The sequence below is a fragment of the Gobio gobio genome, assembly GCF_949357685.1.
Source record: "Gobio gobio genome assembly, chromosome: 22".
Lineage (NCBI taxonomy): Eukaryota > Metazoa > Chordata > Actinopteri > Cypriniformes > Gobionidae > Gobio > Gobio gobio.
Window position 1 is genome coordinate 40862816 of NC_137118.1, and position 27027 is coordinate 40889842.

Below are 27027 nucleotides of genomic sequence, written 5' to 3' on the forward strand. Positions count from 1 at the left end.
AGGATTTTTACAGTCATTCATTCAGGGCCCGAATTTCATTTTTGAAAATGGGGGGAATCCTCTTGTGGGGGGATTTTTTATTTTATTTTAGGGGGTAGGGGGCCATTTTTAGACATAATTATCTTGCCTACATGTTTTAAAGGCTTTAATCATACAGTGCATTTCAAACTCTGAACTGAATTCACAAAAAGACAAGTAAATAGTCTGAAATAAAATAAGATCAAATAAACAATTTACAAGCAGTAGCACAAATAAATAAAATAGAATAAAATACAAATACATTTCAAAAAAATTCAGATAGGTCTAACAGTAGTATTGAGGTAAGAAATACTAAAGAAATTTAATAAGGAATCCCACCGCTAGCCTAGCTTAGCACAAAGACTGGAGGTAAATGGCTCCAGGTTGAGTTTTTTTATAACTCATTCATTTACATTATATAAAGCCTTAAAGTTCTGCATAATTAAGGGCGTGGCCACATTGAGTGACAGGTGGACTGCCGTTTGTTTCTGTTATCCGGGTGTGACGCGCAATTTATTTTACCCGCACCGGACAGAGATTGAGAAGGTGCCGCTGCATGTCATATGCCGTAGGGCAGGGCGTCTTTATGCGTTGTCAGCATGAGATCGGCCTTTATAGAGACCGCTGATCAATCTTCCCAAAGCGATTATCGGCTGATAGCGATCGGTAGCCACTGAATCGGAGCACCCCTAATCCCTACGACGAGGCTTCCGATTAGCCCACATTCTTATCCGCATATCAAAAATGCCATTTTGGTGTTTTTTAACATATCACACAAGTCATCTGAACTACTTTGGTTGTCCTTTTTGGAGGTTTCGGGCACTTTAAAGTGTCACTTTATCGAAAAAGCCGTTTGGTGATTCTTCCAAAATGATCCCTTTTTGTTTTATAGATTTATATTACGTAATGTGGGTTTGGAGGTGCCATTATTTGTGATCTATTCCTTTTAAAGAATAGTTATATTGTTGTCATATTACCTGTTTAGAGACTTTGGCCTCCTCTTCGATGTACTTCTGTTCTGATGGAACGAACGTCCGCAAACTGGCTTTCACCTTGAAGCGAAACCAAGCATGTATGATTTGTTTTAATTAGTGCTGGAGTTCTCTATGCATCAATAATTATTGCATATTCGACAGTGTGAAAAAAAACACAGCAGAAACAAAAGACAACATCCAGCGCTCCAGGCGCAGCGCACACTTACGGCGTTGAAGATGACGTCTGCTTCGAGAAAGATGACCCCCTTTGTTGGCCCTGTCAGCTCCTTGTTTTTTAAGACGTAGGCCTTCTGTTCGCTGTTGCGGATCTGTGTGAAGAAGACGTGACAGCCTGCTGTCTGGCAGAGCCCCAGCGGACCCCCCTCCTCGGCTGACCCCTGATCTCCCAGCGGCAGCATCAAACAGCCAGCCGCACATTCCCTCCCCGTCCCTCCCCTCCTTCCAGCACTTCCAACTCTGACAAGTACCTGCTCATTACCAGCATCCCTCTGTCATCGAGACATTACCCAGGCACCGGGAGGCCCAGCTGTGTGCGCTTTTAAAGACGCGCCACCATCAATCTCGCCGACCGGCGAGTCTATTTGTTTCAAACGTGTCTATAAAAGCGCCTTTAAAAACACACGTGGATCTAAGAATTTGGAGAAGCTGAATGGGGTGAACTTACGTGTAATAAAGGGATGGCCACTTTGCCCAGGAAATCAGCACTGCGATCTCGGTCCTCGTCGTACACGGTGATCTCCAGCACAGAGTGAATGTCTTTCACATTGCTGCGGGGTTAAAAACAGAGAGTTTTTCCATCAAACAGAAAAACAAAATACCCAGAAACATTTCTATTAACTCTTTCCCTGCCATTGACAGATTTTTTTCCCCGTGGTTTGACTATTATACAGTAGGAGCGCTATTGCGCATCTTCTGAAAGAGTACTGAATCTCGGGATAAAGACACAGGCAAAACTATGGATGCTTGTTTCCGCCATGGAAAAAAACTATTTAAAAGATAATTGGGACTTTTTATCTGTAACAATTCTGACTTTATATCACGCAATTCTGACTTTATAACTCAATCACAACTTTATATCATGCAATTCTGACTTTATAACTCACAACTGTAACTTTATATCTCGCAATTCTGACTTTATAACTCACAACTGTAACTTTATATCTCGCAATTCTGACTTTATAACTCACAACTGTAACTTTATATCTCGCAATTCTGACTTTATAACTCACAATTACAACTTTATAACTCACAACTGTAACTTTATATCTCGCAATTCTGACTTTATAACTCACAATTACAACTTTATATCTCGCAATTCTGACTTTATATCACGCAATTCTGACTTTTTAACTTACAATCATAACTTTATAACGCACAACTGTAACTTTATATCATGCAAATCTGACTTTATAACTCACAACTGTAACTTTATATCACGCAATTCTGACTTTTTAACTCACAATCACAACTTTATAACTCACAACTGTAACTTTATATCACACAATTCTGACTTTATAACGCACAACTGTAACTTTATATCACACAATTCTGACTTTATAACGCACAACTGTAACTTTATATCACGCAATTCTGACTTTATAACTCACAACTGTAACTTTATATCACGCAATTCTGACTTTATAACTCACAACTGTAACTTTATATCATGCAATTCTGACTTTATAACTCACAACTGTAACTTTATATCATGCAATTCTGACTTTATAACTCACAACTGTAACTTTATATCACGCAATTCTGACTTTTTAACTCACAATCACAACTTTATAACTCACAACTGTAACTTTATATCACACAATTCTGACTTTATAACTCACAACTGTAACTTTATATCACGCAGTTCTGACTTTATAACTCACAATCACAACTTTATATCTCGCAATTCTGACTTTTTAACTTACAATCATAACTTTATAACTCACAACTGTAACTTTATATCATGCAAATCTGACTTTATAACGCACAACTGTAACTTTATATCACGCAGTTCTGACTTTATAACTCACAACTGTAACTTTATATCACGCAATTCTGACTTTATAACTCACAACTGTAACTTTATATCACACAATTCTGACTTTTTAACTCACAATCACAACTTTATAACTCACAACTGTAACTTTATATCATGCAATTCTGACTTTATAATGCACAACTGTAACTTTATATCACGCAATTCTGACTTTATAATGCACAACTGTAACTTTATATCACGCAATTCTGACTTTATAACTCACAACTGTAACTTTATATCACGCAATTCTGACTTTATAACTCACAACTGTAACTTTATAACTCACAACTGTAACTTTATATCATGCAATTCTGACTTTATAATGCACAACTGTAACTTTATATCACGCAATTCTGACTTTATAATGCACAACTGTAACTTTATATCACGCAATTCTGACTTTATAACTCACAACTGTAACTTTATATCACGCAATTCTGACTTTATAACTCACAACTGTAACTTTATAACTCACAACTGTAACTTTATATCATGCAATTCTGACTTTATAATGCACAACTGTAACTTTATATCACGCAATTCTGACTTTATAATGCACAACTGTAACTTTATATCACGCAATTCTGACTTTATAACTCACAACTGTAACTTTATATCACGCAATTCTGACTTTATAACTCACAACTGTAACTTTATAACTCACAACTGTAACTTTATATCATGCAATTCTGACTTTATAATGCACAACTGTAACTTTATATCACGCAATTCTGACTTTATAATGCACAACTGTAACTTTATATCACGCAATTCTGACTTTATAACTCACAACTGTAACTTTATATCACGCAATTCTGACTTTATAACTCACAACTGTAACTTTATAACTCACAACTGTAACTTTATATCATGCAATTCTGACTTTATAATGCACAACTGTAACTTTATATCACGCAATTCTGACTTTATAATGCACAACTGTAACTTTATATCACGCAATTCTGACTTTATAACTCACAACTGTAACTTTATATCATGCAATTCTGACTTTATAACTCACAACTGTAACTTTATAACTCACAACTGTAACTTTATATCATGCAATTCTGACTTTATAACTCACAACTGTAACTTTATATCATGCAATTCTGACTTTATAACTCACAACTGTAACTTTATAACTCACAACTGTAACTTTATATCATGCAATTCTGACTTTATAACTCACAACTGTAACTTTATATCATGCAATTCTGACTTTATAACTCACAACTGTAACTTTATATCACGCAATTCTGACTTTTTAACTCACAATCACAACTTTATAACTCACAACTGTAACTTTATATCATGCAATTCTGACTTTATAACTCACAACTGTAACTTTATATCACGCAGTTCTGACTTTATAACTCACAACTGTAACTTTATATCACGCAATTCTGACTTTATAACTCACAACTGTAACTTTATAACTCACAACTGTAACTTTATATCATGCAATTCTGACTTTATAACTCACAACTGTAACTTTATAACTCACAACTGTAACTTTATATCACGCAATTCTGACTTTATAACTCACAACTGTAACTTTATATCACGCAATTCTGACTTTATAACTCATAATCGCAACTTTATATCAAGCAATTCTGATTTAATAAATCACATTCGCAACTTTATATAATGCAATTCTGACTTTATAACTCACAACTGTGAGTTTATATCCAGAGGTGGGTAGTGAAGTACATTTATTTCTATACATTTACTTATAATAATTACTTTTAAGAGTAGATTTTTTTGTGGGTACTTTTACTTTAAAGGTGCACTATGTAAAAAAAAATGCAGTAAAATATCCAAAAACCACTAGGCCAGTGTTATATATTTTGTTCAGTTGAGTACTTAGAATATCCCAAATGTTTCCAACTATTAATAAATCGTGAGAAATTGCTAATTTAACCAAGGAATCGGGACGTGTGAGGGAGTCCCCTGTCGATTGCGTCATAAATGCGTTACCCCTTGGTTTAATTTTGCAGAAACGCTTTACTCTTACTGCAGTGTGAACAAGTGTCATAGCAGCCGCAGAGCAAACGCACAGAGTAACGCCCTAACATCATTAACACACTCAGATGTGTCTAATATGAAAAACAGAGCTGCGTTACCACATACTCATGACCGGAACACCGGTGGCGCTGGTGACTGTGTCATAATAACAGTCCCGCTACTCGTGTGTTCCGCTCTTCTCTTTAATAATCGTTCCAGCGGCCTTGCTCAGCTCCACAACACTCGGTCCAGCTCTGCTTCATACTTCAGTAACGTTAATAATAGCATCCATGAACATGATTTCTGCCCGAGTCCTATCCTGATTCCTTCCCACCGGCTGTGAGGTGAAGACCACTTGACCCAAGATTCTGGGCTCAAACGTGGCTTCATCAAACTACACCTTTGTTTTAAACTGGCAACCTCTAGCAAACGGAAAAGTTACATAGTGTAGCTTTAACTCGAATAAATTTCGAAAACGGAAGCAGAAACAAGTGATAAAAGCATTGCTTATGCACAAAGTAGTCTTTGACAAACAAATTTTTTTTTTCAAAATGTTGCTTTTTTTATGAAATTTACCCACATTCAAGTGTTGATAAAAAAGAATACATGAAGTTGGAATAAAAATGTTTTTATGTTTGTTTATGTTTGTTTTGATAATTTTGTGAAAATTATCATAAATGCTGGCAGAAGCTGGAAACCTTTTAAAAAAACACTGGTGGGGAAAGAGTTAATATTGACTATAATATTCCTTGATATATGGCATTTATAAATATACTTAAGTCAACATGAAACACATTGATTTATACAACACATTCAAATGGCATAATGTGACGTATTTCTGAAGTTATGTAAGGCGGTCCATGACTTCAAGATTTGATTGGATGATGAATAATACTTTAAATCACGCGGTTTCATGATTTATCATCACAATCATGTGCTATAACTTTTTTTTTAAGTGATCGACTTTCAACTGGTTTTTAAAAGACGGTCAATAAAATGGGCGGGGTAAAAAACTTAGACTTGCACTGAATAATAAATCTTATAGTATACAGACATTTTTTGTCACAGCATTGTATTGATTACTCAGTTCCAGTTCTGTGTATCAGCATTTTTATTTATTTATGTGTGCTTTATATAATTTACTACAGTTTGATTGACAGATGAACTTGAAGAATTAATTTACAATAGATGGTAGAGTGCCTAAAGTGGACCATTGAAATAAAGTGTGACCAAACATTTTGTTTGATTAATATTATTTTCGCTACCTGTGGTTATACAATCTTTTTGAAAGTCATTGCATTTTGATAAAAGATAACGAAAGCATATTCCCTCTCATAATGAAGTACATTCATGTATTATTACGTGTATGTATTATATTACATTTTCATGTAATATATTACACAACAAAGCCAAATTGCAGCTGATTGCTGGTTTTGTAAATGCAATCCAATCTGCATGTTTGAGTCCAGGTGTCAGAACAACTTCATCAGCTGTGAATATTTTAATTCGTCCTCTGTTGGGAGCAGCGGTGGATGTGCATAATGAACTCACAAGGTGAAGACTTTATTCCACTCAGGGTTCAGTGTCTTGTAGAGTGTGTGTGTCTGCAGACGGTCGTTACACAACTCTGCAATGCAGAACGGGTCGCTCTTTCCTGAAACACAGTGTTGCATTCAAAAGGTTTTAGTTAAAAATTCCCAACTGAGATATGAATATGATATGTATTAACTGAGAACCATGAAATTAAATATTGAACTCTGTAGCAATAAAACATATAAAGAAAATACATTTCTATTTAAGTTTTTTTACTTGATATTCATAATAATGATGCATTTATTTAAAACACTTTGAAATTGGTCTTGAGACCAAGTTTGAATCCGTCCAACAATGTTACACAGTAATTTAATAAAAACCATTCAAAAGCTTGGGGTCATTAAAGTGAAAAATTATAGTAAAGACATTTTTAATGTTTCATTTGAAATAGATTACTATTTCAAATCAATGCTGTGATCATTCTATTAATCTAAGAATTCTGAAAAAAAAAGAAAAGAAATAAGAAACCGCACAACTGTTTTCAACATTAATGTAATAATGTACAATAATAATAATAATAATAAGAAATATATTTATTTATATATATATATATATATATATATATATATATATATATATATATATATATATATATATAATATTTTATATTTATATATATATATATATATATATATATATATATATATATATATATATATATATATATATATATATATATATATATATATATATATATATATATATATATATATATATATATATATATATATAATATTTCTTGAGCAGCAAATTAGAATGATTTCTGATCACAGGAATACATTACATTTTAGAATATATTACAATAGAAAACAGTAATCTGAAAAAATGTGTGTGTGTGTGTATATATATATATATATATATATATATATATATATATATATATGTGTATGTATATATATATGTATATATATATGTATATGTATATATATATATATATATATATATATATATATATATATATATATATATATATATATATATATATATATATATATATATATATATATATATATATATATATATATATATATATATATATATATGTGTATATATATGTATATATATATATGTGTATATATATGTATATATATATATATATATATATATATATGTGTATATATGTGTGTGTATATATTGTATTTGTACAATGTACATATACATATGCACAAACTCAAAAATGAAAATAGCTTGAAATTATCAAATGTATCAGAAAACAATTATTAGACCTTAAGCAACGTTTACTCATACACGTGTTTATTCATATATGGTGATCATAACATGTCTACGAGTAAAGCGTCTATGACATCTGTGCTGAAGCTGTAATTCTACACATCTCCCATCAATTGCATGTTGTTTTGTGATATATTTTGTCTAATTTTGGAGAGCTAGCAAAACATTTTCAACAATAATAATGTGAGGGGGACAAAAGAGTGGGTGTGGGCGAAGAGCAAAAAATCAGATTGGAAAACTTAAGTCTTTTCAAACCACAGCCTGGGTGAAAGCACTGAAAACTGTGTGTGTGTGTGTGTGTGTGTGTGTGTGTGTGTGTGTGTGTGTGTGTGTGTGTGTGTGTGTGTGTGTGTGTGTGTGTGTGTGTGTGTGTGTGTGTGTGTGTGTGTGTGTGTGTGTGTGTAAAAGTCTTTTTAAAAGCCTTTGTCTGTCCACCATGGTGTGGTATTAGAAGAACCGTGAAATCAGAACCCATGAGGTGGGCCGCTCCTGAGAGAACAGTAAACCTAAAAACTAGATGAACTCATGAGTTAGAGAGAAAAAATTAAGAAGAAGACTTTTTATGCTTTTTGGCTGTTCATTGACACGACAATGGCATTTTGATGGCCTGATAACGCAAACTTTTGAAAACGGGATTCAAAGTGCAACTTTTGGAAAACGACACCCATATCATCTCGGTATAAACTACAAAAGTGCGAATCTGTGAAAATGGTGATGTCATGCATATGCGTAGACTATTACGTGTTTAGTCTATAGGCTTTTTTTCTTTTTTTGCAAATGAAAGGATACAGATAATAACAGTAAGAAATAATGGGGGGGGGCATACGGACATCGTCACAAGTGGTTTACTCAAATCATTACACAAATCAACACAATTTAATATTTTGTCATCATGAAAAAATATAGGTCATTTACAACAGACTCAAAGATACGTTTTCGAAACCTTTGTGTTCAAGGTTTTGACATTGTCTTAAAGAAAGTAAGTAAAAAGGGACTTTATATCAGAAGAGAATATTCTAAAATTGAGATTATAGTGCATGTTTCTGGCTTTGTGAAGATGAAATTTACCCAGAAGACAAAGTAATAATACAGTATTATCAAGATTAACAAATGATAGATTGTCATTTGAGTCTATAGGCATGTGCGCTCGGCTCAAGTGCACTGTAGTTAAAGGTCCTGTTCTTCGTGATCCCATTTTTCAAACTTTAGTTAGTGTGTAATGTTGCTGTTAGAGCATTTATAATACCTGTAAAATTATAAAGCTCAAAGTTCAATGCCAAGCGAGATATTTTATTTAACAGAAGTTCCCTTTCAAAGCCTACAGCGAACGGCCGGTTAGGACTACATCCTGGTATTTCCTGCTTTAATTACGTCAGTAGAGCAGTATGTCGACTAACCTCCGCCCACAAGAACGCGCGAAAAAGGGGGCGTGGTCTTGTTGCTCCCGCGTGGAGAATAGGAAGTGTTGCGTTCGGTTGCGTTCGTATAGTTTGTTTGTCGCCATGTCGTCAAGACGCTGTTATTTTTATCCCGGAGTCAAGTCACCTTTGTTTGGCTTTCCCAGGGACGCTGTACTTAGAGATCATTGAGCGCATGCATCCCCGTTATGGTAAGAGGCGTGACCTTTCCGGTAACGTGCGCTCTGCGTGCGCTAAGCTGCTGTCCAATCACAACACGGGAACCGCTGGCACAATCAGAACTCGTTACGTATTTCTGAAGGAGGGACTTCATAGAACAGGGAAATCTTTCAAGCCGTTTTGAGGACAGTGAAAACAGCAGTATACAGATAAGTAAATTGTGTGAAAAATACTGTTTTTTTTTTACACGCGAAACATGAACACATGTTATATTGCACACTGTAAACACAATCAAAGCTTCAAAAAAACACGAAAAACGGGACCTTTAAAGAATGTGTATGTGCGCAGGCACGTAGTCTTTCTTTACAAAGTGGCATGCATAATACAGCGTTATTAGTCGGGAATCGTTTTAATTACGGTGTGATCTGTACAAACAGGGTTTCTGCAGGTTTCACCAAGTCAAATAAGACTTTTTAAGACCTTTTAAAGACCCTTATGAATTCAATTTAAGACCTATTTAAAGGAAATGCAGTCACGAAATTACTTGCAAAGTAAATTAATTTATTCAAATTGAACAAATCGATAAACTTGCACTTCCCCATAGCTCAATCCCACCAGGACTTCGCTGTATTTTTTGTGATTTTTGAGATCAAAATGACTGAATTTGTGGTGGTAATTTCCAGATATTTGCATAATTAGGATACCCCATTTACTATATTATGTATTATATTAGATGCAAAATAGTCACACATGACAATGGAACAAACCAAATGCATAAATCTTGTTTATTTTGGTATCTTGCCATTATTTGCTTTGAAATTACAAATTATGCAGGATCTCAATAAATGCATTGTTGATTTTTCATTGTATTTAGTAATCGCGGAAATGCGATTGGAGGACTATTAGCTGAAGAATAAAATCCATTTGATGTATCTGTGGTACAATCCGAAAGAGACTCGCGCCAATAACACAAAAGCTGATTAGCTGCAATTTAAGTTACATATTGGTCTCATTTGTAGTCATAATACAGCAAATTATATTTGGACTAGCGAAAGAAAGAACTACAACACCACGGAATTAAAAAACAAAACATTCTAAAGCGCAGCGGGAGCATTTCAATGAGCATTAGAGCTAGCGTTACATGGACGTAGGAAAATTAAGACCTGTTTAAAATTATTTAAGACATAGAACAGAATAATTCCACGAATTAAAAATTTAGATTTTGAAATTCCAGACTTTTTTTTGTTGACTTTTTAAGACCCAGCGGAAAATACAAATAAAAAACTTCTGTTTTTAGCACATCGATAATAATAATAATAATTTAATTAATGTGTTCCATTTATATAGCGCTTTTCTGGGTACTCAAAACGCTTTACATATAGAAGGGGGGAATCTCCTCAACCACCACCAATGTGCAGCATCCACCGGGATGATGTGACGGCAGCCATATTGCGCCAGAACGCCCACCACACACAGATTGATGAAGCCAATCATATATGGGGATGATTAGGAGGCCATGATGGACAGAGGCCAATGGTCAAATTTGACCAGGATGCCGGGGTTACACCCCTACTCTTTTTCCAAAGGACATCCTGCAATTTTTAATGACCACAGAGAGTCAGGACCTCCGTCTAACGTCTCATCCGAAGGGTGTCATGTAAACATACCCTAAGAGACTCCGCTCTTTCAGAGAGTCATCTTTCCATCATACACCTCCTGAAGAGAGACTGAGGTGTCGACCTCATTAAAACAGAAAGAATGCTTGGGAAAGAGTCTTATGGAATATCCAGTTGACAGCACAGGTACATTTCAGATATTTAAGGGTGTGTTCACACTTGTAGTTCGGTTCGTTTGGTCAAGGCAAAAAAAAAATCAAACTAACATATAGTCCTTAACGTTCAGATTGGCATTTTAACAAGACAGAACTTATCAATCCAAAACAAAGCTGTGTTCTGGGCTAAATGCGCTCGTTGTATGTGCGCTACATATGATGGTATTTTGAGCTGAGAACTTGTGAAGAGCTTATAAAATAAGAGAGACGCGGTTCTGACGCCTGTACCGAACTGTGATGGGCAACATCACGACTATGATGAGGAAAAACTGGTGTACTTGAGCATTCTCCTTTTTAGGGTCGCATCTTGTGGCATCATGTCCCGTTTTTGGTTCTTTTACATATCTTTGGTCCGTGTTTGGTTCACATTTCAGCTTGTTTGGTGCACACCAGGGTTCAGATGGCAGCGTGACACACATGTTCAAATGCACCGCACTAACAGAGCAATCGCACCAGGGTTCATTTTAAAGAGGTGGTAAAACACATTCTTTTGAAGGCTTGATTGTGTTTGTGGGGTGCACTGTAACATGTGTTCATGCTTCGTTTTTAAAAAAGTGCATTATTTTTCATATATTTGACCTTTATTCTACACTGCTCTGTCCCTCCTTGTAAAAACAGTCTGATGGTTTCCGGGTTGTATGAAGCCAGTCCCTCAAAAATATGCAATGGGCTCAGATTGGTTAGACTGGCCCAGTGTGTTGTGATTCGCTAACCGCCTAGTGCACATTTGTCGAAAACATCACGCCCCTTACCTTTCCCGGTAGACTGTGCTTTGGGTAGAATTAGAAACAATGGCGTCAATAAAACCATACCAATCTGAGCCCGAATCAAACCCAGAACATTTTAGTGAAGATGATCGAGCAGAACCTGTTCCATCCTCAAGAGTAGAGACTGCGGATCTATAGTGATCGCTACTGAATGGCACTGTTACTTTTGTATTTTTAGAACGATTATAGCCAAATATCTGTCGCAAGAACTATTAACCCAAAACGAACAGTAAGTGGCTTTACTAGTAGCCAAATCAAACACAGAACCATGTTTAGCAAGCCTGTAGATAAATAATACATAAAAGCTCTAATCAAAGAATCATTCACACTAATGCCAAGTTCGCTGTTGAGATTTTAACGTTAGTGTTTGTAACGATAGGTGTTCGTCGGATAACGTTAAGTATGAATGAGCATTTAACAGACTGGTTTGCAGAACAGCGTTGTCATCTGTTTACTTCCTTGCTACAACGTACAATTAACCTATTACAGAAAAATAAATCAGACTTACAGGTTGTGGCCCGTAAACAGCTTCTGTTTTTAAATCCATCTTTCAGGACAAGCCGTTGTGCAAATCCTGCATTGAACTCGCGAAGATTATGGAAGCTTTCCTCCGTGAAATGTGCAGCGGGAGCCGCGCGCGCCCGTCGTGCATCCACACATTGGCAGTGTTTGTCTTGCGCAACCGAACTGCGGCTCGTGAATTGCAAATACAGACGAATATTGTCCATTATGTCATATTTTCCAGTCTTCTCCTCCGACCCCTGTCTGTCTTGTGCTTTGATTTATGATGAGCAGTATCTGCTGCAAATGCGACCTGTTCCCCTCTGTCTACACACATGCATATAACATTCTGTATGTTAAACGCTCTGCAACACACACCCGTCCCTAGGAAGGCTGAACAAAGCAAGTACCCCAGACCTGCAATCCGGATGAAAATAACAGCGTTTCGTTGGCATTGCAGCAACACCACTCCAGCCTACTAACCACAACAACGCAGCGATACAAAATGGCCTCGCCCCCCCCTTATTTAATATTCTCGGAGGAGGGGTTTATGTAAATATTGGGGCTGGTGATGTAAGCAACCCTGAAGGAATGTCTGTAGTCCCTACCGGCCGTTTGCTGTAGTCCTTAGAAATTGATTTCTTTAAAAGCAAATATCTCCCTTTGCTTTAAACTTTGAATGTTGTAACTTTGCAGATGTTGTTTATGCTCAAGCAGCAACATTGCACGCTAGCTAAAGTTAGAATAGTGAAATCGTGGTTTACCACCCCTTTAATAGAACCAAACATGACAAGTGTGTTTACACTCTTAAAACATGCTGGGTTAAAAACAACCCAAGTTGGGTTGAAAATGGAGTACCCCAGCAATTGGGTTGTTTTAACCCAGTGATTGGGTTGTTTTAAGCAAACATTTAACCCAACCTCTGGGTTAAAACGACCCATTCACTGGGTTAAAACAACCCAATTTACCATTTTCAACCCAATGTAGGTTGTTTTTAACCCAGCATTTTTTAGAGCGTAAACACACTTGTCATGTTTGGTTCTATTAAAGGGGTGGTAAACCACGATTTCACTATTCTAACTTTAGCTAGCGTGTAATGTTGCTGCGGTTGTTGCTTTAGATTTTTCCGAAAAAACACTCCTAAGGGCGTATTCACACTTTACGTCAAAAAGCTGTGAGCGCTTTTTTAACCATCAACGCCGACGTCTTTTTCTGCAGCTCAGCACGTCTTTTCAAGTTGAAAAAAGTAAAAATTTTCTGATAAAAACTACCTACGTCAAGCGCCTTTTTGACAGCTGACCAATGACAAGCGAGCAGCGAGACCTGACTCGTTTCCATAACAACAAGAAAAATTGGAGAAGGTGCCGGTAGATCGACTAAACAGATTTTCAAACTGATTTTGTTGAGTCTAAAATATGCCGTAAACCGTGCATCATCCAACCGGAGCTCTTGGGCTAAATTCTTGTAAGCACCATACTGTTTTCTTCCCTGTATAATGCCGTGCATTCACAAACGTTGTTGTGAACCAACATTCTCCAACTCGTTAACTTCAAAAGACATTTTGTATCTCTGCACCACACAACACTCTTGTTGCAGCTGTTGTTATAGCAACAAAAGATTAAAAGAGCGCTCTAGTCAACTTTTTCTTGTCAAAACAGACATCAAGTGTGAACAGAGCCTAAAAGTTGTTTCATTTGTTTAACTTTATCGCAAAAAAAGCTTTTTTTTCATACAATGGTAGAATTCATCAGAATTAATCATATCTAGTGAATTCAATAGTTTTTCATGGTGGTGATTTTTGGTTCTCCAAAGAAACTTTCAATGAACAGTTCTTAAAAGAAGCATTTTTTCAACTTTTTCCCACTATAACGAACCTTTTGTGCAGTGAAATGGTTCCATGGAAGTTAACGGTTCTTCATGAAACCATCAATGTCAATAAAGAACCCTTATTTTTAAGAGTTTACTACAGAAATTTTCCAGGCCACCTGCTACTTTCCAGGTTTTTCATGACAGTGTAGGAATCCTGGTTATTGTTCCACTGGGCACAAATGAACACAGGAAGTGACATGATTTTACCTGTGACATCAGCAGCCATCAGCCCCTCGGCCCGGAGGATCTTTATCTGCACGATTCCTACATCCTTCAGGTTAAAGAAGGACCTCATAGGACTCTGAAAAAAGAACAAAAGCACATCAGAGAGGCCCAGGACTACATTCACAGCGAGCAGTAATACATCCATATGTTTCTGACAGCTCTATTTTGGCCCTAACTTTCTCTAATCCCCTGTCAAAGTCCGCGAGCAGTTTTGTGTCCACGTCAAAGCCGCTCGGCCGTGGACATTGAGACAAAAACATTGAGCCGCCACGCCAGATTATCTGCTGGCTCTCACGAATACATCTTCATTATGCAGCTGTTATGAAAGAAGGTCAGTCTGCATTGGTGGTGAGTTTCTGTAAGCCGTTCACTGACCGGCCCTCCAGGGGACAGTGGCAGGACAAAGACAAACCGTGAATAGAGAGGACAGACAACTCTGAGAGGAGCGAGATGTCTCTCTCTATCTGTCTTTGTTTCATCTGAGGTACTCCACCGTTGTCCAGTTGTGAACGAGACTATGTTAATCCAGTAGTGCACTGGACTGTGGTCATCTTACGCCCCCTTTTGGTCACGGAAGTGTACTGCAGGGTGAACCATTACCAGTTTCTGAGCTGTCAAAGCACCCTCTGCTGGAGGACAACTTTGAAACATTTAGCAGAAACACTTGCTGTGCAGCGTCAACTACCCTGATGGGTATGTCAGAAGCTTCTGTACAGAAATGTGGACTGTTTGGCTGCGTCACATCACACTTACATATCTTTTAAGGATCTGCTTGCGTTCTTGTGGGTCTTCTAGTAGATTGACAGACAGGTCAGAGATGGAGACGGCGACTGTGGCGGTGAGAGTCACCAGCAGTACCAGCGTCCCTTTTTCCTCCTCCAGCTCGAGTTCCAGCTTATGTGTTTTCTCTCGGCTCAACTTTGACAAGTCCAGATGACATCTAAAATGATTAAACACCATCCTCAACACATATACTTTGTTGTTGGTCACATGTTAGAGACGGCTGGCAATGACATAATCATGGGTTCGATTCCCAAGTAACAGAGTAAGTAAGAAAGTAAATATCAGCATTTGAAATGGGACTCACTGGCCGATGAAGTCATCTCTCATTCCAATGTCTTTGTCCCAAACTGAGATCTCCAGAACGCCTCCGTCCTCATCAAACAGATGCAGGTCAAACTGCTCCCTCCACTGAGGGTTGAGGGTCTTGGGAATTGTCTGTTTGCACAGAAGATAAGAATAAGTAACTGATAAATAATAATAGAGAATTTATAATCAATTCTTAGATGAGTTCTCGGTCTGCTGATTTGTATTTTGAAGTGTTTATCAGATAGATAGATGGATATTCAGACGGATGGACAGACAGACAGACAGATGCACAGATGACAGTCGGATGGCAGACAGACAAGACCGATAGATAGATAGATAGATAGACAGACAGACAGACAGACAGACAGACAGACAGACAGACAGACAGACAGACAGACAGACAGACAGATAGATAGATAGATAGATAGATAGATAGATAGATAGATAGATAGATAGATAGATAGATAGATAGATAGATAGATAGATAGATAGATAGATAGATAGATAGATAGATAGATAGATAGATCGTCCGTCTATCTATCGGACAGACAGACAGACAGATGGACGGACAGACAGATGGCAGATAGATAGAAAGGTAGATGGATGGATGGAGGATGGACGACAGACAGACGGATGGATGGACGGATAGATATATAGATGGATAGACGGATGGCAGTCAGACAGACAGACAGACAAGACTGATAGATAGATAGATAGATAGATAGATAGATAGATAGATAGATAGATAGATAGATAGATAGATAGATAGATAGATAGATAGATAGATAGATAGATAGATAGATAGATAGATAGATAGATAGATAGATAGATAGATAGATAGATAGATAGATAGATAGATAGATAGATAGATAGATAGATAGATAGATAGATAGATAGATAGATCGATCGATCGATCGATCGATCGATCGTCCGTCCGTCTATCTATCGGACAGACAGACAGACAGACAGATGGACGGACAGACAGATGGCAGATAGATAGAAAGGTAGATGGATGGATGGACGATGGACGACAGACAGACGGATGGATGGACGGATAGATATATAGATAGATAGATAGATAGATGGATAGACGGATGGCAGTCAGACAGACAAGATAGATAGATAGATAGATAGACAGACAGACAGACAGACAGACAGACAGACAGACAGACAGACAGACAGACAGATAGATAGATTGTCCGATAGATAGACGGACGGACGATCTATCTATCTATCTATCTGTCTGTCTGTCTGTCTGTCTGTCTGTCCGATAGATAGACGGACGGACGGACAGACAGACAGATGGACAGACAGACAGATGGACGGACAGACAGATGGCAGATAGATAGAAAGGTAGATGGATGGATGGAGGATGGACGACAGACAGACGGATGGATGGACGGATAGATATATAGATAGATAGATAGATAGATGGATAGACGGATGGCAGTCAGACAGACAGACAAGACCGATAGATAGATAGATAGATAGATAGATAGATAGATAGATAGATAGATAGATAGATAGATAGATAGATAGATAGATAGATAGACAGACAGACAGACAGACAGACGACAGACAGATAGAAAGGTAGATAGATGGATGGATGGATGGAGGACGGACGACAGACAGACGGATGGATGGACGGATAGATATATAGATAAGATAGATGGATAGACGGATGGGAGACAGACAGACAGACAGACAAGACCGATAGATAGATAGATAGATAGATAGATAGATAGATAGATAGATAGATAGATAGATAGATAGATAGATAGATAGATAGATAGATAGATAGATAGATAGATAGATAGATAGATAGATAGATAGATAGATAGATAGATAGATAGATAGATAGATAGATAGATAGATAGATTGATCGTCCGTCCGTCTATCTATCGGACAGACAGATAGACAGATGGACGGACAGACAGATGGCAGATAGATAGAAAGGTAGATGGATGGATGGAGGATGGACGACAGACAGACGGATGGATGGACGGATAGATATATAGATAGATAGATAGATGGATAGACGGATGGCAGTCAGACAGACAGACAAGACCGATAGATAGATAGATAGATAGATAGATAGATAGATAGACAGACAGACAGACAGACAGACAGACAGACAGACAGACAGACAGACAGACAGACAGACAGACAGACAGACAGACAGACAGACAGACAGACAGACAGACAGACAGAAAGACAGATGGCAGATAGATAGAAAGGTAGATAGATGGATGGATGGAGGACGGACGACAGACAGACGGATGGATGGATGGACGGATAGATATATAGATAGATAGATAGATAGATAGATAGATAGATAGATAGATAGATAGATAGATAGATAGATAGATAGATGGATAGACGGATGGGAGACAGACAGACAGACAAGACCGATAGATAGATAGATAGATAGATAGATAGATAGATAGATAGATAGATAGATAGACAGACAGACAGACAGACAGACAGACAGACAGACAGACAGACAGACAGACAGACAGAAAGACAGACAGACAGACAGATGGCAGATAGATAGAAAGGTAGATAGATGGATGGATGGAGGACGGACGACAGACAGACGGATGGATGGACGGATAGATATATAGATAAGATAGATGAATAGACGGATGGGAGACAGATAGATAGATAGATAGATAGATAGATAGATAGATAGATAGATAGATAGATAGATAGATAGATAGATAGATAGACAGACAGACAGACAGACAGACAGACAGACAGACAGACAGACAGACAGACAGACAGACAGACAGACAGACAGACAGACAGACAGACAGATGGCAGATAGATAGAAAGGTAGATAGATGGATGGATGGAGGACGGACGACAGACAGACGGATGGATGGACGGATAGATATATAGATAAGATAGATGGATAGACGGATGGGAGACAGATAGATAGATAGATAGATAGATAGATAGATAGATAGATAGATAGATAGATAGATAGATAGATAGATAGATAGATAGATAGATAGATAGATAGATAGATAGATAGATAGATAGATAGATAGATAGATAGATAGATAGATAGATAGATAGATAGATAGATAGATAGATAGATAGATAGATAGATAGATAGATAGATAGATAGATAGATAGATAGATAGATCTTCATTTGTGTTCTGAAGATGAACAAAGGTCTGGTTTTGTAACGACATGAGGGTAATTAGTGACGCATTTTTGGGTGAACTAACTTCTTTGGAATAACAGTTGAATCGTGGACAGCAAGACCAGGATCTCAGTGTCATGTTTTATTAAACGTGCCATGTTGAAATGCAGCAGCCGTTCATACCTTACTCTTGTACTTCTGAGGGCCTAGTTTGAACTTGACATATGGGTCACTCAAGCCGTTCTGGTCCATGGGGATGAGGTTGCGACCCTCTATCAGTCTGATGCTCACAATGCCCCTCCACAGCTGAGCCTTCCTGTACAGGTCCGACAGTCGGAGATTCTGCTGCTGCATCTGCTGTTGCTGCGGGCCACACACACACACACATCACAGGACATTAAGGGTTAAGTAGTCAAAAATGACAATTCTGTCTTATGTTGCTCAAAACATGATTCTTCTTTTCTACTAGATACAAAATGAGATGCTTTTGTCCATACAACAACTTGAGCATCATAAGGCTATGTACACACAACCGTTCAAAAGTTTGGGGTCAGTAGGATTTTTTTTTTTTTTTTGAAGAAGAATATTTTTTATTCAGTAAGGATGCATTAACTGATCAAAAGTGACATTTATGTTACAAAATTATTCAACACAGAATCCTGAAAACAATATTGTGAAATATATATACAACAAAAGTGCAACATAACTGTTTTCAACATTTGATAATAATCATAAATGTTTCTTGAGCAGCAAATCATCATATTAGAATGATTTCTGAAGGGTCATCTGAAGACTGGAGTAATGATGCTGAAAATTCAGCTTTGGTCACAGGAATAAAATACATTTTAAAATATATTCAAATAGGAAATGGTTATTTTAAATTATAATAATATTTCATAATATTACTGTTTTTACTGTATTTTTGATCAAATAAATGAAGTCTTGGTGTGCATAAGAGACAAAAACATTAAATAAATCTTACCGATTCCAAACTTTTGAATGCTAGTGTACATGATGACAGAATTGCCACTTTTTTGGTGAACTATCCCTTTAAGACAAAATGTTCACAATGGGGAAAAGACTGTGTGTGGGATGGTTTGACACACGCCATGGATGACTGGATCACCAAAGCATGAAATGCAAATGTCTACAAATAGGCATGGCCCATCACCCTGAGAGATGCATGACTGTGGCCACTCTGACCAGACTGCTGCAATTCGGACCCGTATCTGTTCAGCACTGCACACAAACCAATTTGTCTTTGAATGGACCATCCATATTGCATAAGTCATTCTGCAAAAACTTCATCGCTAATAGAGCAGATACAGCGCGTGGGATGGTTTGCACAGCAGCTAGTCAGAGAATATGGGGGCAAACTCTTGCTTTTTTTTTTTACCTTAATGCTTCCCTTCCAGCTGCTCCTCTGTAGCATGGTCTACAAAAACAACAGAGCAGGTCATGTGTGTTACTGTATAAACAGGAGACTGGGGTGAAGGTGGGAACGCTTTGATTAACGCCACGCCTACTTTAGTACTGAACATCCGATCAATGATTTGAACGATCAAATCCGGCCATTAGACTGTCGTTTCATCTGTTGGTGGAACACCATGTGAATTTCGATGCGTTCTCCACCCACTTGCCCAGTGCAGCAGGTTCCTAATGTCTAATTTCAAGTCATTTCATGCATTATGCAGAGAGCACAAATGTCCCATCATCCCAGTACAGCTTCTCTCAAAAAGCACATCAGAGTCATTTTGGACTAGCATGCCATTCTCCTTAAAGGGATAGTTCGCCCAAAAATGAAAATTAGCCCATGATTTCCTCACCCTCAAGTCATCCTAGGTGTGTATGACATTCTTCTTTCAGACGAATAAAATCGGAGTTATATTTAAAAAGTCCTGGCTCTTCAAAGCATTATAATGGCAGTGACTAGTTGGTTCGTGTTTGAAGTCTATAAAAGTGCATCTATCCATCATATAACTGCTCCACACGGCTCCAGGGGGTTAATAAAGGTCTTCTGAAACGAAGTGGCGCGTTTGAGTAAGAAAAATATCCATATTTAAAACTTTATAGACTAAAATAACTAACTTCCGGCGGTCAACGGCAAGCAAGTCGACTTATGCTGAAAGAGTAACCCTTGACCCTTGACGCATGCGTATTGACGAACGCAGAAGCACAGAGGATAGAGCAAAACAAAACACCGTCAGGAGTCTAAAACGAGATTTTTTAAAGAGAAATGGGGGAGGATTTGGATATAAGAGAAGAGGGTAGGCCTGCCACAATAATCAATATATCGATATATCGCACAATATATGTACATGACCTCAGTCATTTTTGTGATGCAATATATCGCCCATTATGTTTACGTGATAATGAATGTCACCAACATTTTACTCGATTATGCTGTCATCTTGTATGTTTTCCGTGACGGAGGCGTCTCGGGCATACACAGAGCGGTTATCGACTAGGGGTGGCATGGTTCACAAAACCCACGGTTCGGTTCGTATCACGGTTTTAGGGTCACGGTTTTCGGTTCTTGTTGTTGTTTTTTTCTTTTAATTGTTAACACTCCATAAATGTACTTCAGCATATGACATATAGCTTAATTATCCACAATTTAGGATACAGTATTAAAAAATTGAAGTGTAGAAGTGGTTCCTAACTGGCCGTTTCCTGCTTACACTGTCTACCAAGTCCGAGACATTGGCATAACATTTTTATGTTATAGGGACAGAGTGGAACACGGTCGCATTTGCAGCAGATATGCTGCCCATCAGAAAATCAAAGCATGAGACAGACAGGGGTCGGACGAGAACAGAAAATGTGACAGAATGGACGATATTCGTCTGTATTTGCAATACACGAGCCCGCGGTTAAGCTTCGCAAGACAAACGCTGCCAGTGTGTGAATGCACAACGGGCGCGCGCGGCTCCCGCTCTCCATACACACTGCTGGCACGTGCGTTGTGAAGCCGGCGTCTATACGACGCTGCCGCATCCTCCAACTCCTTTCTTATCTCTCCCACTTGCCATTTCTACACGTGACGTGACCTGCAGCACTCCACTTTTACTGTCTTTTACTGTATATGTCCACACACACCTCTTACTTCGCGTGAAAAGGACACCCACTGGCTGCATCCGAAACCTGGAAAATGCTGCCTTCGGAGGACACATTTCAAGGCAGGAAGCCACAAAGGCGAATCCGAATATAATGTTAGCTTCACTTCCTGTCTCCTGAGATACCTTCATCTGATCGATTTTTGAAGGCATCATATTTGTATCCTTCGCTGACTTTGCTATCCCACAATCCTGTGCTTTCCATTCTGTGACAGTTGAGCTGGAAAAAAAGATGGCGTCCGAAAGTTGCGTTTGCTGGTCAGTTTGTGTGTAAATGTACGTTTTTTTACCAACATTTTCCACTTCTGATGTCATTTCTAGCAAAAAGATTTACATAAATTTACATACATTTAATTAATGTATTAATTAAATATTTGTTTATTTTTCACCAAAGCTCTTTCTATTTTGCTGTAGATCATTAAACGGTTACACTGCCTCCACTGTGAGAGACATAATCTAAAAAAAAAAATCCAGAAATCACAATGTATGCTTTTTTAACTATTTATTTGTATGATACAGCTGCAAATAAGTATTTGAACACCTGAAAAAATCAATGTTAATATTTGGTACAGTAGCCTTTGTTTGCAATTACAGAGGTCAAACGTTTCCTGTAGTTTTTCACCAGGTTTGCACACACTGCAGGAGGATTTTGGCCCACTCCTCCACACAGATCTTCTCTAGATCAGTCAGGTTTCTGGGCTGTCGCTGAGAAACACGGAGTTTGAGCTCCCTCCAAAGATTCTCTATTGGGTTTAGGTCTGGAGACTGGCTAGGCCACGCCAGAACCTTGATATGCTTCTTACAGAGCCACTCCTTGGTTATCCTGGCTGTGTGCTTCAGTCATTGTCATGTTGGAAGACCCAGCCTCGACCCATCTTCAATGCTCTAACTGAGGGAAGGAGGTTGTTCCCCAAAATCTCGCAATACATGGCCCCGGTCATCCTCTCCTTAATACAGTGCAGTCGCCCTGTCCCATGTGCAGAAAAACACACCTAAAGCATGATGCTTCCACCCCCATGCTTTACAGTAGGGATGGTGTTCTTGGGATGGTACTCATCATTCTTCTTCCTCCAAACACGTTTAGTGGAATTATGACCAAAAAGTTCTATTTTGGTCTCATCTGACCACGTGACTTTCTCCCATGACTCCTCTGGATCATCCAAATGGTCATTGGCAAACTTAAGACGGGCCTGGACATGTGCTGGTTTAAGCAGGGGAACCTTCCGTGCCATGCATGATTTCAAACCATGACGTCTTAGTGTATTACCAACAGTAATCTTGGAAACGGTGGTCCCAGCTCTTTTCAGGTCATTGACCAGCTCCTCCCGTGTAGTTCTGGGTTGATTTCTCACCTTTCTTAGGATCATTGAGACCCCACGAGGTGAGATCTTGCATGGAGCCCCAGTCCGAGGGAGATTGACAGTCATGTTTAGCTTCTTCCATTTTCTAATGATTGCTCCAACAGTGGACCTTTTTTCACCAAGCTGCTTGGCAATTTCCCCGTAGCCCTTTCCAGCCTTGTGGAGGTGTACAATTTTGTCTCTAGTGTCTTTGGACAGCTCTTTGGTCTTGGCCATGTTAGTAGTTGGATTCTTACTGATTGTATGGGGTGGACAGGTGTCTTTATGCAGCTAACGACCTCAAACAGGTGCATCTAATTTAGGATAATAAATGGAGTGGAGGTGGACATTTTAAAGGCAGACTAACAGGTCTTTGAGGGTCAGAATTATAGCTGATAGACAGGTGTTCAAATACTTATTTGTAGTTGTATCATACAAATAAATAGCTAAAAAATCATACAATGTGATTTCTGGATTTTTTTTTTAGATTATGTCTCTCACAGTGGACATGCACCTATGATGACAATTTCAGACCCCTCCATGATTTCTAAGTGGGAGAACTTGCAAAATAGCAGGGTGTTCAAATACTTATTTTCCTCACTGTATAAATGTCAATGCAGAATGACAAGTGTTAAAGCCTCTTCACAAGGGAAAATGTTTCTTTACTATTTATTAAATTTTTTATTTATTTATTTAGGATAATATATTTTTTCCCCTTAATTTCCATAATCTAAAGAATTAAAAGGTTGTCATTTGAAAGTGTGGAGGTCTACTTGCATTATTATGCTGTTATATTAGGATTATATATTCAGTGGCATAAAATAGTCTTAAAATGACAATAATATAGTTTATCACAATTATTTCTGGGACGATATATCGCAAAACAAAAAGTAGTTAGAGGAGGGGCGTGAGTTTGTTATCTAGCCCTATCCACTGGAGACATCAAAGCTTGCGATGCTCCTGTACATCACTTCAGGGGTTACTCTTTTAGCGCAAGTCGACTTGCGTACCGCTGACCACCAGAAGCTAGTTATTTTAGTCTATAAAGTTTTAAATATGGATATTTTTCTTACACAAACGCGCCACTTCACCTCAGACTACTACTACTATGGCCGTTCATGTCGAGTGCGACGAACTGCTTCCCGTTTTGAGCTTCTCTCTTCCAGAAATGACTTATAGGACTCCTGAGAGTCCCTGCGGCCGTTGTCAATTGCTGCACGCCAGTTGGGTCTGTCAATTGCAAGTGCCTCCCAGTTGTCCAGGTTGATGGAGAAGGCCTGAAGATCCCTCTTAATGACATCTTTAAAACGTAGATGGGGGCGACCATGTTTGCGGGGGGCATTTGCCAGCTCGCCATACAGCAAGATTTTTGGGAGGCGGGTGTCCTTCATTCGATAGATATGTCCAATCCAACGGAGGTGGCGTTCACGAAGGATGGTGTACAGGTCACTGGAACCAGTTCTCCCAAGTATGACAGAGTTTGGCACATGGTCCTTCCAGCATACACCCAGTATGGAGCGGAGGCAGCGAAAATGGAAGGCGTTGAGGCGATGTTCGTGCCTCCTGTAAGTTGTCCATGTCTCACTTGCATATAGCAAGGTGCTAAGTACACATGCATGATACACACGGACTTTGAGGAGCAATGAGAGGTTCTTGTTGTGCCAGACACGCTTGCTCAATTTTCCAAACACCGATGATGCCCTCCCAATGCGCATGTCAAGCTCTGCGTCAAGGTTATTGTTCACCTCAGAAGGCCTTTATTAACACCCCGGAGCCGTGTGGAGCAGTTAAGTGATGGATAGATGCACTTTTATGGACTTCAAACACGAACCATCAAGTTAATGCTATTATAAAGCTTGGATTAGCCTGGACTTTTTTAATATAACTTCGATTTTATTCGTCTGAAAGAAGAATGTCATATACACCAAGGATGACTTGAGGGTGAGTAAATCATGGGCTAATTTTCATTTTTGGGTGAACTATCCCTTTAAATAATTTTGCAGACTGTACACAGTATGCAATTTTTGATACTGTATTCCACATTGCTTGACTTGACTTAAAATGGATAAAAAATACAAAATAACAATTTTTACTGGATGACTGGATATTGAGAATTAAATGCAGCGTAGTAGAATGTAGTACACTAGTATTTGGCAAAATAGTAGGCAGTATATAGACCACCGTTCAAAAGTTTGGGGTCGGTAAGATTTTTTGGTTTTTGAAAGTCCCTTATTCTCAAGACTGCATTTATAGGATCAAAAACACAGTACAATCAGTCATATTGTGAAATATTAGTACAATTTTAAATAACAGTTTTCAATTTTAATATATTTTAAAATGTAATTTATTCCTGTGATCAAAGCTGAATTTTCAGCATCATGACTCTGAATATGCTGATTTGCAGCTCAAGAAGCATTTATTATAAATGTTGAAAACAGTGTGAACACTTTGATGAATAGAAAGTTCAAAAGAACAACATTTATTTCAAATAGAAATCTTTTGTAGCATTATAAATGTCATTAATGTTATTGATTTATTTAATGCATCATTGCTGAATAAAAGTATGTATAAAAAATGTACTGACCCCAAACTATTGAATGGTAAAATAGAGTATACAGATTGAGTGCCTCTGTTGAAGAAATCATGTTTCCTAAAACAAGATGCTTGGATTGCTCGATTATGGCAAAAATCATAATCATGATTATTTTGGTTTATATTGCAATCGTAATTATTTAACACAATTAGGAGTTGGCGATATGACCAAAATCCAAATCTGCATTGACGCCATCTTTATAGCGTGCAACCAAGCGAATTCGCAGATGCAGTGAGTATAAACCAGGCTTGAGGAACAGCACACGTCCTCTTTTGCAGCTTGATGCACTTTTAATAACTCTTTTTTTAATATCAAGCATGATATTATCAAGTCTGTTGTGATTGGTCGTCTCTGCTCTGATTGGTCAGATGGTCCAGTCTGTTGTGATTGGTCTACTCTGCTCTGATTGGTCAGACGGCCCAGTCTGTTGTGATTGGTCTAACACTTACAGTGCGTGTTGGAAATGAAACGTCCATTACCATATCTGAATTTCAGCTCCAGATCTTCCTCAGCACTTGATACACAGTGAGTGATACGAACAGTAACAATGCCGTCAGTTTTTCTATATCAATTCCAGCCTGAGTCCTCCTCTTTTGGAAGTGTGTGTAAAGCAGATTTGCTTTCACAGCACAAAAAACGGCGTCTTCTCGACATGTCGGCAACATGAACCAAACTCTTCCAGTCTCAGCTACAAAACTACTGTGTTTGAGGGCAGGGCAAAGTAGACGTTGTTCACGATCAGCCAATGAACAGCATAGGCTGGCATTATGCAAATTTGTTACATTGTTACGTAGGTAAGAAAGTCAGACTGGATAATATTTAAGAAGGGGCAAAAGAAAAACACACAGAAAAGGAAAGGAATTGCATATGGCACAATACTCACTTTATCTTGTTGGAAGCTTCCAAAATTGAAACCAAAAATATATATATTTTTTTTTTAACTTCCTGACAGCTAGAAATAGTTTCTACAGAGAGAAAAAAGTGAAAAGTGTGAAACAAATGTGAGGTTTGTAAATGTGTCAGAAGTCTTTCTGGAAGCATGTTGAGAGTTTGCTGGCAGATTTCATCTTCCCCAACATTTACAAGTATGAAA

The 27027-nt window shown here is 38.0% G+C and overlaps 1 protein-coding gene across 3 annotated transcripts in view; it reads right to left on the bottom strand.

Annotated features, from left to right (window-relative positions):
- The window catches only part of mctp1b (multiple C2 domains, transmembrane 1b), a 68126-nt gene that overhangs the window by 24351 nt on the left and 16748 nt on the right, over positions 1-27027 (bottom strand). For 2 of the 3 annotated variants that reach the window (XM_079804807.1, XM_079804806.1), the window contains exons 6-13: positions 19069-19248; positions 15733-15863; positions 15399-15585; positions 14628-14721; positions 6604-6706; positions 1678-1780; positions 1220-1321; positions 996-1070 (exon numbers count right to left, since the gene is read on the bottom strand). In XM_079804807.1, coding sequence (XP_079660933.1) covers positions 996-1070; positions 1220-1321; positions 1678-1780; positions 6604-6706; positions 14628-14721; positions 15399-15585; positions 15733-15863; positions 19069-19248 — 975 coding nt within the window. Of the gene's footprint in view, positions 1-995; positions 1071-1219; positions 1322-1677; positions 1781-6603; positions 6707-14627; positions 14722-15398; positions 15586-15732; positions 15864-19068; positions 19249-20281; positions 20321-27027 lie in introns of all 3 variants that reach the window. The other variant, XM_079804805.1, reaches the window with a different exon arrangement.